This window comes from Anomaloglossus baeobatrachus, chromosome 2, assembly GCF_048569485.1.
Source record: "Anomaloglossus baeobatrachus isolate aAnoBae1 chromosome 2, aAnoBae1.hap1, whole genome shotgun sequence".
In the NCBI taxonomy this organism is placed as follows: domain Eukaryota; kingdom Metazoa; phylum Chordata; class Amphibia; order Anura; family Aromobatidae; genus Anomaloglossus; species Anomaloglossus baeobatrachus.
Window position 1 is genome coordinate 454,898,681 of NC_134354.1, and position 14,327 is coordinate 454,913,007.

General features: G+C 45.1%; 1 protein-coding gene across 1 annotated transcript in view; it reads right to left on the reverse strand.

The window, feature by feature from the left end:
- Window positions 1-14,327, reverse strand: part of ASL (argininosuccinate lyase) — an 82,220-nt gene that overhangs the window by 33,582 nt on the left and 34,311 nt on the right. Inside the window, exons 3-6 of the mRNA XM_075336314.1 lie at window positions 9,005-9,199; window positions 7,343-7,426; window positions 6,965-7,021; window positions 6,212-6,309 (exon numbers count right to left, since the gene is read on the reverse strand). Coding sequence (XP_075192429.1) covers window positions 6,212-6,309; window positions 6,965-7,021; window positions 7,343-7,426; window positions 9,005-9,199 — 434 coding nt within the window. The remainder of the gene's footprint in view (window positions 1-6,211; window positions 6,310-6,964; window positions 7,022-7,342; window positions 7,427-9,004; window positions 9,200-14,327) is intronic.

Sequence of the window (14,327 nt, forward strand, 5' to 3'; positions counted from 1 at the left end):
TTTTCTTTATATTATATATATATATATATATATATATATATATATGCAAAGAGGAGGGGAGCCAGCACTGCTTATGAATGGCATGCAACAATGAGAAAATAAAAAGTGTAATATTCACAAATTCATTCCTACTGTAACAATTCAGTGAGATTTTTTGCAAATGATTGATCAATGATTTGAGCCCCCCTGCCCCGTCACGGCAAATCTCTATAGGGGGGTCCCTACACTATGTTATCAATTATTATCGTACCATAAGGTCTCATATAATGAGTAGGACCATATAAGAAACACCACCTACCCGAGACATGTCTGAACCGCTCCCATGCTGCAAGGACTGACAACCACGAATAAAGGCAGCCCAGGTGCCAGTGTGTGTGGCAGAACCACACACACCAGCACAATGTCAGGCCTGGCCCTCACAGTGCCAGACCAGCAAACATTGGCAAGGGCGGAACAGGCTCAGGCAGGTGGTGCTTAAAGGGAATGTATCGTCAGAAAAAAAAAATAAATAAATACCTGAAAAAATGTAAAGTAATATTATTTTAATGTTTTGTTTAAATATTATTTTCTTTTTTTAATTGAGCAAAATGTAAAAAAAAATTAAAAAGTTTAATATTTTCCACTGTTTCCACTGTTAAACACTAGGGGGAGCAGCTTCTGAAATCCTACAGAAATCCCACTGTAGGAAAAAGCTCACGTTACAGCTGCAGTAAAGTGGGCGGAGTCTGCTCTCCTGTGTGTGGTGGCACGCCTCCACCTCTCAATCTGAGTGTTTACAAAGGATAACAGAGAATGACATGTAGGGAGACAATGCAGAGCCATTTTGTTGTTGACCAGAAATGTCTAAAGTGTCACCAAGGACAGCAGGAGTATCGCACAGCACAGGATTAGATACACGGCTCTGCAGACAGTATCACACAGGAGAGGATTAGACACACAACTCAGCAGACAGTATCACCCAGGCTAGGATTAGATACACGGCTCAGCAGACAGTATCACACAGGCTAGGATTAGATACACGGCCGTGCAGACCGTATCACACAGGCTAGGATTAGATACACGGCCGTGCAGACCGCATCACCCAGGACAGGATTAGATACACGGCCGTGCAGACCGCATCACCCAGGACAGGATTAGATACACGGCCGTGCACACAGCATCACCCAGGACAGGATTAGATACACGGCCGTGCAGACCGCATCACCCAGGACAGGATTAGATACACGGCCGTGCACACAGCATCACCCAGGACAGGATTAGATACACGGCCGTGCAGACCGCATAACCCAGGACAGGATTAGATACACAGCTCAGCAGACAGTATCACCCAGGACAGGATTAGATACACAGCTCATCAGACAGCATCACCCAGGACAGGATTAGATACTGTCTGATGAGCTGTGTATCTAATCCTGTCCTGGGTGATGCTGTCTGCTGAGCTGTGTATCACCCAAGAGAGGATTAGATACACGGCTCAGAAGATAGTATCAAACAGGAGAGGATAATACACAGCCGTGCAGACAGCATCAGCGGCGGTACTCGCATGCAGTGGGGCACGGGCACACACATACACGGCAGCGGCGAGCAGAGCAGTGGCCGGGGAGAGCGGAGGGAGGAAGTGTCATCGGAAACGGTAACGGCGGGGGGGGGGGCGGCGGTAGCAGTAACGGGGGCTGGGGAGAGCGGAGGGATGGGGTGTCAGCGGAGACGGTAACAGTGAGGGGGAGGGGCGGCACTAGCGGGGGCTGAGGAGAGCGAAGGGATGGGGTGTCAGCGGAGACGGGAACGGCGAGGGGGAGGGGCGGCACTAGCGGGGGCTAAGGAGAGCGAAGGGATGGGGTGTCAGCGGAGATGGGAACGGCGAGGGGCGGCACTAGCGGTAGCAGTAGCGGGGGCTGGGGAGAGCGGAGGGAGGCGGTGTCATCGGTAACGGGGGCAGGGGAGGGGAGGCGGCCTGTACTCACACATCCCGGCGGTTGACAGGGGTGAAGTGGAGCAAACAGCATACGCTGTGAGCTCCACGATGATGGCGCTGAACTCCTCCCTCTGCTGTGATCTGGACAGCCCAGGGGGCGCGTCCAGGTCACAGCATACGCCCACTGTAACGTTAAACATAGGGTCGGATAGCGACCACTATTCTCTATGCACAGGGGCTGCCATAAAGGAGTGTGTAACTGTCGTTACACACACAGCAAATCCAACATGGCCCCCAGTGCATACAGTAAAATTAGAATAACAGAAAAAGTAAATAAGCTACGATTTTCATTTAGTATTAGAAATACTTGATTTCAGAATCACTATTTTTAATACAAAAATAAAAAAACGCGATACTGTCCCTTTAAATAATGATGCCTGTGGAACAAGGGGCGGTGGCTGTGTGTGAACAGGCACCAACATGAATTTTGATGGCAACAGAAAGAATTTGCAAACCACACTGGGCGTGCAGGGCAAGGTGGCGGTCAACCACCGACCAGTTAAATGCTAAGAGGAGGGGAGCCAGCATCATTATTTAAGCACCACCTGCCTGAACCTGTTCCGCCCTCATCCATGTTTGCTGGTCTGGCACTGTGAGGGCCAGGCCTGACATTGTGCTGGTGTGTGTGGTTTTGCCACACACACTGGCACCTGGGCTGCCTTTATTCGCAGTTGTCAGTCCTTGCAGCATGGGAGCGGTTCAGACATGTCTCGGGTAAGTGGTGTTTTCGTATGGTCCTGCTCATTATATGAGACCTTATGGTACGATAATAATTTATAACATAGTGTAGGGACCCCCCTATAGAGATTTGCCGTGATGGGGCAGGGGGGCTCAAATCATTGATCAATCATTTGCAAAAAATCTCACTGAATTGTTACAGTAGGAATGAATTTGTGAATATTACACTTTTTATTTTTTCATTGTTACATGCCATTCATAAGCAGTGCTGGCTCCCCTCCTCTTTGCGCATATATATATACATACATACATACACACACACACACACACACACACACACACACACACACACACTGTATATTGCAGTAACATTTTCCTTGGCATTATAAAAGAATATTTGCTCAACAGCCTACATCACTAATATGGATATGGGCTCTTCTCCACTTGCGTTTACAAATTCACAGCGACACTCGGCTACAAATGTGAGTTGAGTGATCTGCGTGTGGTCTGCGTACGGTGTGTGTTTTTTTCCTCACATAGCATCCGTATGACATCCGAGCGTCATGCGAGTGCTATGTGAGTGTTTATGCATACTGCGTCAGACTGGCTACCGGAGGAATCTCCAGTAATGCCAGGCCTGGCCGCGGTTACCTGCACTGTACACCGGATCTGTCACCTGAGCTCCAGAAATCAGCCCGGTCTGTCTGCAGCTGTGCTGAACTGAACAGCAAACGCCGGGGAATCAATCACTCGGCGCTCGCTGTTCAGGCTGCACTCCGGAGCTCAGGTGACAGCTCCGGAGTTCAGTGTATGTAACCGCGGCCAGGCCTGTTATTACTGGAGATTCCTCCGGTAGCCAGTCTGACGCGGTATGCAAGTGTCAAGGATCCGTGTGACATGCGTATGCCATCTGTATGACATGCGCATGCCACCCGGATTCTGATTTTTTTTCTTGCTTCCATAGGATTGCATGGGTGTGGGAGAGCTGAGACTCGGTGAAATCGCAGCACGAGACATGTCGTAAACCATTTAGCAAGAGGACACGGCCTCATTGATTAACACTGGTGCGAGTACGATCCGCACATAGAAATCGCAAGTGGAGAAGAGCCCCAAGGCTTACAATCTATGTTTCACCATATCAGATATAGTCAAGCACATGCACTGGCTCATTTTTTGCAAATTAAATACATTTGCAGGTTATAAAGAAGCATAAGAAAATAAAATGGGAACTCTATTAATAGATTTCTCTGAGTCTCTAGATTTTGGAGTGGATAGTCCCAACAGTGGGCAGCTCTTGATATCTATTTATGCCAATGACAGAAAGAAATTAAATCCTGTTGTTAAGTTATACATATGACGTCAATAGAGAATTGGCTTTACAGAGTACAAGGACAAATCCATTACACTGCAAAAAGAGGCACTGGGCCATGAATTATGTTGCAAGAACAGGGTCACTAACCCTATGACTGCAGACAATGGTCTTTCATTTCTCAATCTTGCCATGTGATGGCAGGTATTCTAATATATAGTTAAAAAAAACAAACAAAAAAAACAGCAAACAGACAAGTTCCCGTGCCATAAAGTGCGAAATGTCTAGCCTTTAACTTTAGGACCTCTCCGACAACCGGCCTGGGTGCAACTGAAACCTCCGCTCCACAGAACTGAAGACTACCATATGACGATACATGAAGAATAGACAATACACTAAGTTTACAATACTCTTGCTTTAAGAGCTATCATTTCTGTTGCAGAAAGAATTGTTATTTTTACTAAAACATATAGGAAATTAATAATTATAAAATGGAGGAACTCATCGCAATTCACATTCTTAAGAATATATTTAATTGCATAATAAATAAGAATATTGTTTTCCCCAAAGCAGTAGCAAGTGAGCCACGCGATCAGCGGCGCCGTCACTCAGGTTACCCATGGCCAGCTGGAGTCCTTGACCCGAGACCGCAAATCACCTGAGTGAAGGCACCGCTGATCACTTCAGTCACTCAGGCGACTTGCTGTCACAGTTGGAGGATCCAGCGGTGGCCGTGGGTAACCTGAGTGACGTCATCGCTGGTAGCGCAACTCATTTCAGTTGCTCCGTGGAGCTGACAGAGAGCGGTCGTGGTCTGTGGCCACTTGCTGTCAGCTGCCGATGTAGCAGAGCTGGATGTGTCGTGGGACCTCGTGTGGATTACGTCGGACCTGGAGGGGTGTTTGAGGATTTTAATAAAGTGGTGAAAGAGGGTGATTTCTTTTTGTCTTTTATTCCAAATAAAGGATTTTTTGGGTGTATGTGTTTATTTTCTTTAACTTACAGATTAATCATGGGGGGTGTCTCATAGACGCCTGCTATGATTAATCTAGGACTTAGTGGCAGCTAGGGGCTGCCATTAACTCCTTATTACCCCGATTGCCACTGCACCAGGGCAATAGGAATGAGCCAGGTAGAGTCCCGGGACTCTAATGGATGCGGCAATTCCGGGTGGCTTCTGGCTGATATTTTTAGGCTGGGGAGCTCCCCATTATGTGGGGCTCCCAATCCTGAGAATACCAGCCTTCAGCCGTGTGGCTTTACCTTGGGTGGTATCAAAATTGGGTGGGACCGCATGTCAGTTTTTTTTTTTTGAATCATTTATTTATTTTACTGCACGATATAGACCCGCTCACCGGCGGCTATGATTGGTTGCAGTGAGACAGCTGTCACTCAGCGTTTGGGCTCGTCTGAATGCAACCAATCATAGGTGCCGGTGGGCGGGGGAAGCAGTGAATACAAGATGGAATAATGAGCGTCCGGCATTTTCAAAGCGGGAGAAGTCACAAGGGCTTTGTGACAGCTGTGCAGTGCCACGCCGCATCGGTGATCGGTGAGTATGAAAGAGAGATGGAGAAATCGAGAGAGAGAGAGACCGACATCGACAGAGGGAACGACCGCCAGAGAGAGAGAGAGAGAGAGACCGACACAGACAGAGAGCGAGACCGAAAGACCTGGGTTTTGTTTGTCAAAAAAGCATGCAGAACTCAACAAAAATGCAGTGCAAACGCACAGCTAAACATTTTGGTTGCGTTTTGACACACCTCATTGATTTCAATGGGTGGAAAATGCAACCTAAACGCACAAAAGAAGTGACATGCTGCTTTTTTAAACGCATCGATTTTGCCAAATATTTGGCATCCAAAACGCTGCGTTTAAAAAAGCATCGTGCTCATGGAATTTGCTGACTTCTCATAGACTTTGCTGGGGAAGCACAACACATGCATTTACGCTGCAGTTTAAAACGCTGCCAAAACACATGAAAAATGCACACGTGCGCACACAGCCTAAGAAGAAATGAGTGCCTGCAATGTAGCTTCAGAGCTCCTCATTCCCAGGGAGAACTCAAGAGCATTGTATGAAAGAATCCAACATGGCTAATCCTCTTTTGTCTCTGATTTCACATTCAACAGGGTGTGCTGGAACCCATTCACATTAGATTGTCATAAATATTGGCAACTCTTGTTCATGCGCAATCATGCAAACCCCAACCTTAAAGTGACAGCAGAATCCTATTTTGCCAGACTTACATGGCTGCCCTGTCAACCATAGTCCGGATAAGACGAGTCAAATGCAGATATAAAACAGAACAAGAATCCCGCAGCCATAATCTCATGTCAGTCACAACCTAAAATGAAAAATAAAAAAATATACTGTTACATAGTAAAAGGTTGGATATAAGTAACGTCCATCAGGTTCAATCTATGGGTTTTCTTGCATTATTGATCTAGACAAATGTGTCTCTTAAAGAGGATCTGTCATTAAGAGCCGTGGGACAGATTTTGCTCATATTTTATTCCCGTTGTTCCCGAGAATTCCGTTTTTTTTTCCTTAAATCTGCCTTAAAGTTCCAGAGATAAGCTTTTTTTAGTTAGTGCTATTTCTTGGGTCTGTACAAAGAGGGCGTGGCTCATTCACAAATTATGCAAATCATCCTAAAGACACGCCCCCAAATATTCCTATGAGCCACACATTTTTTGTAGAAACAATAAAAATAAGCACTAAATAAAAAGGCTTATATTTCTGGAACCGCATGGCATGTTAAAAACAACAAACAAAAAAACTGAGTACTCAGAGGAGCAACAGGAACAAAATAAGAGCAAAAGCTGATCACTTTTGACCTACTTATGGATTTTCATGAATAAAAGATGCTGTATAAATATGGCAAATATGTGAATTTTCTACTCCAGACCTACTCCCAAAAATTATTTACGCCAATTTCCACAAATGAGCTCAATTTCTATAAATTAAATCATTTGTGCTGGAAACAAAACCATCAATACCTGATCATTCCTGCTTCGACCAGTGTGAAGCTTTCCTGCAGGCTCTCCTATGAGTTCCTAGGCATAAAACATACAAAATAGGAATTAGTGGAAAATCTGGACTGAAGTATCCTCAATATATATAAACATTTATTTGTATGTGTTTGGAATATGGGGGAATAATGTACCCTGTAAAGCCTTTTAGCTTTCTAGTGAAATCTATTCTACGGCAGTAGATGGCTACCATACATGGTCAAAGTTTGTGGACACCAAAGATCATAGCTGTGATTGAAACGGTCATTCTACTCTTCTACAGCGCACGTACACATCTAAGTAAGAGTGAAAAATGAAGAAAAGCAAGATTTTTTTATGTTCATGCTTTCAGGTGAACACTGTTACCTTGAGGCGACGCTCATTAGCAGTGTGAATATCTTCATCAGCTTTTGTCAGGACGAAAGTGCCTTGAGACCATTCCTCATGGATCTTGAAGAAATAAATGATTACTTTATTAATAATGATAATAATAATAATAGATAACGTGTGCTAATGTTAAAAACAATTCTTTATATTTATCAGCAAAGCGTCCTATCTTGAGTTCAGCCTGTGCAGCTTCCCAGGGGCCAAAAATGGTAGATGGTGCCCTTTACAGCTATATTTTTAGAAGTAAAAGATTGTCATAGCTGGGCCCTCACTACTGCACCAGGTAGCCTAAAGCCCTAGAAAGTTAAAGAGCTTGTACTATAATATAAAGTAACCCCAACCAATGGGACCCCGCAATCCAAAGAAGAACAAGGTTTTGAAGAGCCTCAACTGATTGGCGTGAAGACGAGCATGCGTTGTTCCATTAATTCTCAATGGGACCAGAGTATCAGGACTAATTTACCAATCAAACTAATGGTATGGCTGTATAGGTCGTAATAAGTATGTATTTCTATGCTGATTCCCATGTGGAGTCAAAGCTTGATTTCTCAATGATGCTAGATCAGATTACTACAAAGCAGGTATCAGTTTTATTGTTGTTCTACAACCTATACAGCCATACCATTAGTTTCAGTATTAAAACTAACTGGACAGGTTATATTTAAATAAAATATACCTAAGCATTAGGATGCACATTGGCAGATACTTTTCCGCCAGATTTTCAAGGATAACTTCATATACTTCTCACCTGTATCTTATCTGACACTGTTATGTTTGGCAATTAAATTAAATTTGAGCAGATTTTGATAGTAACCCTATCAGATATCCTAAAACATAGAAAAGCCCTGTTCACATCTGTGTTATGATTTACATGATAAATTTACCAGCCTTGCCTAACAACTATAAAGTGGTCGGTCACGTAGATGCAGCATTATTTTCCCCATCAAATAACATAGAATCTACAACAGAGGCTCCTAATTAAGCCTAAAAATATAGGGATTATTATTTTTGGAACACTTCTCAACAATTTGTAACAGGTGAACTTACTATTTAGAAAATATTCGACACTAAGTATGTAGTGTAATTTGAAAATATAGCTCAAGTCTTGCAATATTAGTTAAAAAAGGGTTGACTAACAGCGGAATATTTTATTTTCAGGCATATTTTTAAAACAACAATTGGATGTATAGTTAGTCTTCCAGCGCTCCCCATGGATGAAGCGCAGAATGCTCCAGAGGTATGCTGTGACTTCGGAAACAGTGTCTCCTCAGTTCGGAAGTTACAGGACTGCTGCCATCTGTGACTGGCTGCAGTGGTCAACTGAGTAGAAGATTGCGCCATCAGATGAATATCCGATTATGTGCTCTTCTAGTCACTTGACCACTGCTGCCATTCAGGCTGCAGCTGTTCTACAACTCCTAAAAGGAGCAAACACTGTTTTCAGAGCCGGTGAAGACTTCCTGAGATACCGGCGCTGAATCAACATTGGCACTGGAAAGTGAGTATTCTCCATTTTTTATTTTAAAAACTACCATCAATTCCTTTAGCACAACAACATATCTGAACCTTCTTTCTTGTGCTCAATCTGATCAGTAAGTTATGTGTCAAGGTCAAGGTAAATCATAGTGATTTATGTGTTACCTGATCAAGGCCAGTGACAATCTGGTCCATCTCAGACTTGGTCACTAGTCCAGCTTTTTCCAATGCTTTCACATATGCCTGGCTTCCTCTTATATCAGCTGACCACATCCTCTGGTCATATGACACTGAAGAATTGAACATTTCCATAATGGGGTCTATGCTTCCAACAAATCTTCCGCCCCATAACTTATCACCCTGTAAAGAAATAATACAAACATGAACAATGCAAACAAACATCAACATTGTGATAACAAATATAATATTAGAATTAAGTTGCTTAAAAGGAATCCGTCAGGAGGGTTTCCCCCCCCTTGTCTCTAAAAGAGCTATATGCACATATAATTAGTTTGGGGTGTGAAATCCTGCAGACTGAGTGCCTTTAATGAGTGCATTATGATGTATCGAGTGTTTGGACCTTTCCCCCTTTCCCCCCATACATTTTCTTTTGTTTGTTTCCATTTACTGGGGCCATTCAGCCATAATGATGTAGAAAAAATTCTAAGCTCCAAGGATGTCATGTTTAATCAGTATAATTAAAGGAAACACACAGGAGGCTTTAGAGTTTATGTACCAGCATTAATTTCTAACAGAAATAAACATAAAAGAAAAAAAAAAGTAATGGAGATATTGTTTAAGATTTCTTTTTTAATAACCACATGATGAAGAGTAGAACAAATTACAAACATTCGGTTCTGCAGAGGTCTATTCTGACCTTACAGAGGACACACACTATACACTGGCACTATTTAACAATATAAAGTAAAATAATAATAAAAAAACATAAATGCGCAGCATCGCTGGTGATGCTGCATTCAATAGCATGTTAGTACGCCCCTGTGGGCTAAGAGGGTGGCTAGTCGAATGATATAACGTCCTTGGGACTAGTCCCCACACTCATTAGCATAGGATAAAAGATCTTTAGAAATACTTTTTCTAAAGATCTCTTCATCTATGCTTGTGTATACAGGGACGGTTAGGCAGGAATTAGCAATATGCACCCAGAACTGCTCATGGTTCTAGGTGCATATTGCCCCTGACAGGTTCTCCTAATCATGGCTCTCACTGTCCAGAGCTATGTGCTTGTTAAAATGCACTGTTATGTCTGTTTACAAATATAGAGAAAAAAGTATAAACTCATATCAAACACTGACAGACTATTGACGTATAGTAGCAGGTCAAAACTCCTGACTACAACTATCAATCAAGGAGGAGCACCCACTCCCTAAGCAAACAGCAAGTAACAAGAATGTAAGGAGACTGAAGAGCTATGAGCTGCTCAAGAGACAACTTGAGAATATCCAATTAATAATATTAATTGTCCTAATTATACAACTGTGCATATATGTTATTTTAACGCCAATTTGAGTGTCTAAGTCTATTTTGAAATACTAATACTATTTATACAATTCTCTTGGTATTTGTGAATACACACATGGACAAACTTTTTCCCCCCTTCTGTTAAATTAAGAAAAGCCCACAATGCTTACTAAAATAACTTGAAACTGACAAAAGTAATTTTCAATTTAAATTTACTGAATATTAGCTAATGAAAGTCAGACATTGCGTTTAATGTTTCTGTTAACCACAATTCAAAAGCAAACTAATGAAAATGGTCTCGACAAAAATTATGGTACTCTTAATATTTTGTTGCACCACATTTTGAAGCAATCACTGCAAACAAATGATTTTTCCAACTCTCAATGAGACTTCTGCAGAGGTATTTTGGGCCATTTGTAATGAGAAAACTGCTCCAGCTGTCAGGCATGGAGGGTTCCCTCTCAAGACTGCATGGTTCAGCTCCCCCCACAGATATTCAATAGGCTTTATATCAGGACTCATAGAAGGCCACTTCAGAATAGTCCAGTGCTTTTGCTCTTAGCCATTCTTGGATGTCTTTAGCTGTGTGTTTTGAGTCATTAACCTGATGGAGGACACATGTCATGTGAATGATTTGATAGTTTTGACGGTTCCCTGTATCTATTGTAGCGGGGTGGGGGTCCCCCAGGACCACAAAGACGCCGTGACTCAAATAGTCCGATCAAAACAGCTTTATTGTCCTCGCTGTACATGTAAATGGACCCGGAACACAGCCGGGATATGCACCGTCCACACGGGTCCCCGTCACACAGGCACCCTTTGCCGTAGGAGACGGTCTTACGATGCCCCGTTCGGTTGTTCCAGGAGGGTCCACAAACTTATAATCGCTCCACGCCGGCCTGGAGCTTTTCCAGGCTTCCTGCTCTGCAGCTTACAGAGCAGACTCTAATACAAGTTCATAGTGGACATTTAACCACTTTCCTCACTCTCAGGCACCTGGTAGCAGACACCTCTTAGCTGAGGTTCCTTCTCGGCCCCAGGGCCCTCTGCAGACCATGGGTCTGTGTCTCCTCCAGGAGAGGTTCGGCCCTACAGCCCTGGTCTGGCTGCACTCACCTCAGTCTCGGCTCAGACTTAATATCGGAGCCCTGTGCTCAGCCTCCACACAAGTTGCTCCATGCAGAGCTCTCGGCTCTGCTCTCTCTCTCCCAGCACACACACGCTGGAAGTCTAGAGCTAGTCTCTATCCAGACTGCCCTAAACACACTCCACCCAGGTTCTGAGACTGGATTGTTTTAACCCCTCGAGCCACACCCACAGGTGGAGGTCTGTGAATCTCAGCCCTACAGAGCACCTTGGGATTATTAAAGGGAACCTGACCCTTATGTGTAGCAAGAAGCCTTTGTGGACTACAAGTCCCATAGCAACCTTTTTCGTCTAGATATCGCAGATACCTTCTCCACTGTGACATATAGCGACCATTTACCACGTTGGTGGTCGCTACGTCACATATCCCCCCCCTCTGTTCAAACTTGTAGGGTTGAACATTCGATACCCTACAGGGGCCCGGAGACAGGGCAACCGGGCCACAGTGCGCTAACAGGCAAGAGGGCCCTTCAGGACACCCTCGAGCTTCTGGTCTCGCCGGACCGTCCGTCACCAAACCCTGCGCAGGAAACCCACTACTCAGACACGGTCCCCGGCCAGACCCATCCCACCAAGGCTGTCGCCCAAGGTTTGTGCCAGAGGGAGATCCTCCCCTAGGTGGCACCATCGTCCTGTCAGTCCCTGAGCTAACCTGACCACTAGGGCCCTCACTATCGAGGAGCCTCCGCGGGGAGATGATAGAAGAGATGCCATAACTAGGACGTCCGCCTGAGCCGTTCACAGATCTCTCTCGGGCTCTTCCACCCGGGCATCTTCGTTTGGGTCTTGGATAGCGCACTGTCTTGTCAGCGTCTTTGGCTGACGCTGCAGCCCTCCTTTCATTCAGTCCTTCAGATTGTGTCTCGCAGGACGGAGACCCTTCAGGGTCTGTACTATAGTCTGATAAATATCCGGGTCCTCTGTGACCCCGGCTCATTTTATCAACAGACTTTCTTTCGCCCTCTGAGGTAACCTGTTCATCGAGCGAGCTACCTTCCTCTTCGGGTCCATAGCCCCTATACGGTCGCCATCCCCCACCAACTTGGCGGAGTTGGTCCGCAATTCCCTGTCTTTCTAAATTCAACTGTTTTAAGTCATCCAAGTATCCCAGGCGGTATTCTAGGAGGACTCGCATATCTGTAACACACTCTGTCGTTCCCGCAATGGCACCGGGAACCATACCGACCTCACAGGGTATCCTGGCTTTATTATGAATATCAATTCTTACTCTCGTCACGCCGGTCTTATCAACCATCTCCTGCATGGCTCTTCCATGTCGTCCAATAAGCCTCATAACCATTTCTTTGGGCACTTGAATGCTCTCTTCAACAAACTCCAATAACCGTCGAGCTGTCTTCACCGCTTCTGCAGTTTTTCCATAGATACGGAAGGTTCCGCTGTCTTTTTCGAAGTGTACAGCTGTAACCCCTGGAACCTCCCTGGCTTGCTTAACGTTATTTCTTAGCGCTCTCAATGCCAGCCCGATCAATGTTGTCTTCACAACCACCACCTCGTGAAACCCTGTGGTCAGCTGCGCCAAGCGTCTGGCGTCTGCATCCTTCTTGGCAGTGATGAGCCACTTCGTACGAAGACACCGGAGGTGCATGTCACTTAGGATGGCCACTCGCTTCTTTGTGACGTCACTAAAAGAGCACACCACCAACTGATTAGACTCTGCGGCAAAGTACACTTTACAGGCCCCTACTGCCTTCTGGAATCTCTCATGCACCCTCTCACTGGCACAGGCTTCTCTTAAGTCTTCCGGCACGTCTATCCAGCACTTGAAGACTGGTTTGCTTCCTTCACTGTTAAGGACACTAGACTGGTCCTGAGGTCTCTTGTCTTCCTCCATATTCTTGGTCTTACCCACTGAGTCAGTCAGGTTCTCAGCTCCTGATGAGACCTTACGTCCGATTTTCACCTCTTTCTCAGAGGCTCTTTCCATTTTTTCAGCACCAGCCGTGTCTTGGGACTTCACTGCATTCCCTCCAACTTCCTCTTGGGTCTCTGCAGTGTCACCCTCTGCCAGGGTGTCACGCCCTTCAGCACGGTACTCTGTTCTTCCCAGAATCTTGGCACCATTTTCAACATTCAACACCTCACCACTGGGTAGCTTACCGGTCCGCTCACCAGGACCTTTATGGATTTGTGCTCCGTCAACACTGTCTAGGTTTACTTCTCCTAGATTACTCTGTAGTATGTCATCTCCTACAGCGCCTTCATCCGACAGACCACCAGATTCATGCTTGGAAATTATAGAAGACACCGCCATTACTCCTTTGGTCGGTTCTTTCCCTGCAATTTCACCCTGCTGAATTCCGTCGTTACAATGTGTCAGTTCCAGCACAGACACATCTTTCTTTTGCATGATTTTGCTGTCCGACTCTACATTAGCGGTTGCTATCGGCAACGTGCCTTTCTTAACCTTCTCTGTACACTCAGATTCTAGAAGGGAATCCGCACTGTGGGCAGACATACACGACACTGTCTCTAGCTGGTCCTTATTTTCTGAGGTTGTAGCTTGCTTCGCCCTTCTGCGCCTGTTGCGCCTTCGGCGACTGGAGGAGGATTTCCCCTCTTTGCTCATCAGTCTGTCACTGTACTCATTTGTCACTTTAGTAACGTCAGTGTCTATTCTGGAGTCATCGTCACTCCCCCTGGTGTTCTGGACTACCACGTCCCCACTTAACCAGGTGTCGGACCCCTTGTCTGGAGCTTTCCCGTTTTCAACGGTCACACTACCATTGGTTACTTTAACGGTCATGTCGCTAAGTTGGGCATGTCCCCCATTATCTTTGGTCACCCCTAACTCAGGACTGTCCTTACGTGGAGGTACCTCCTCCTCAGTGTACCTCAACGT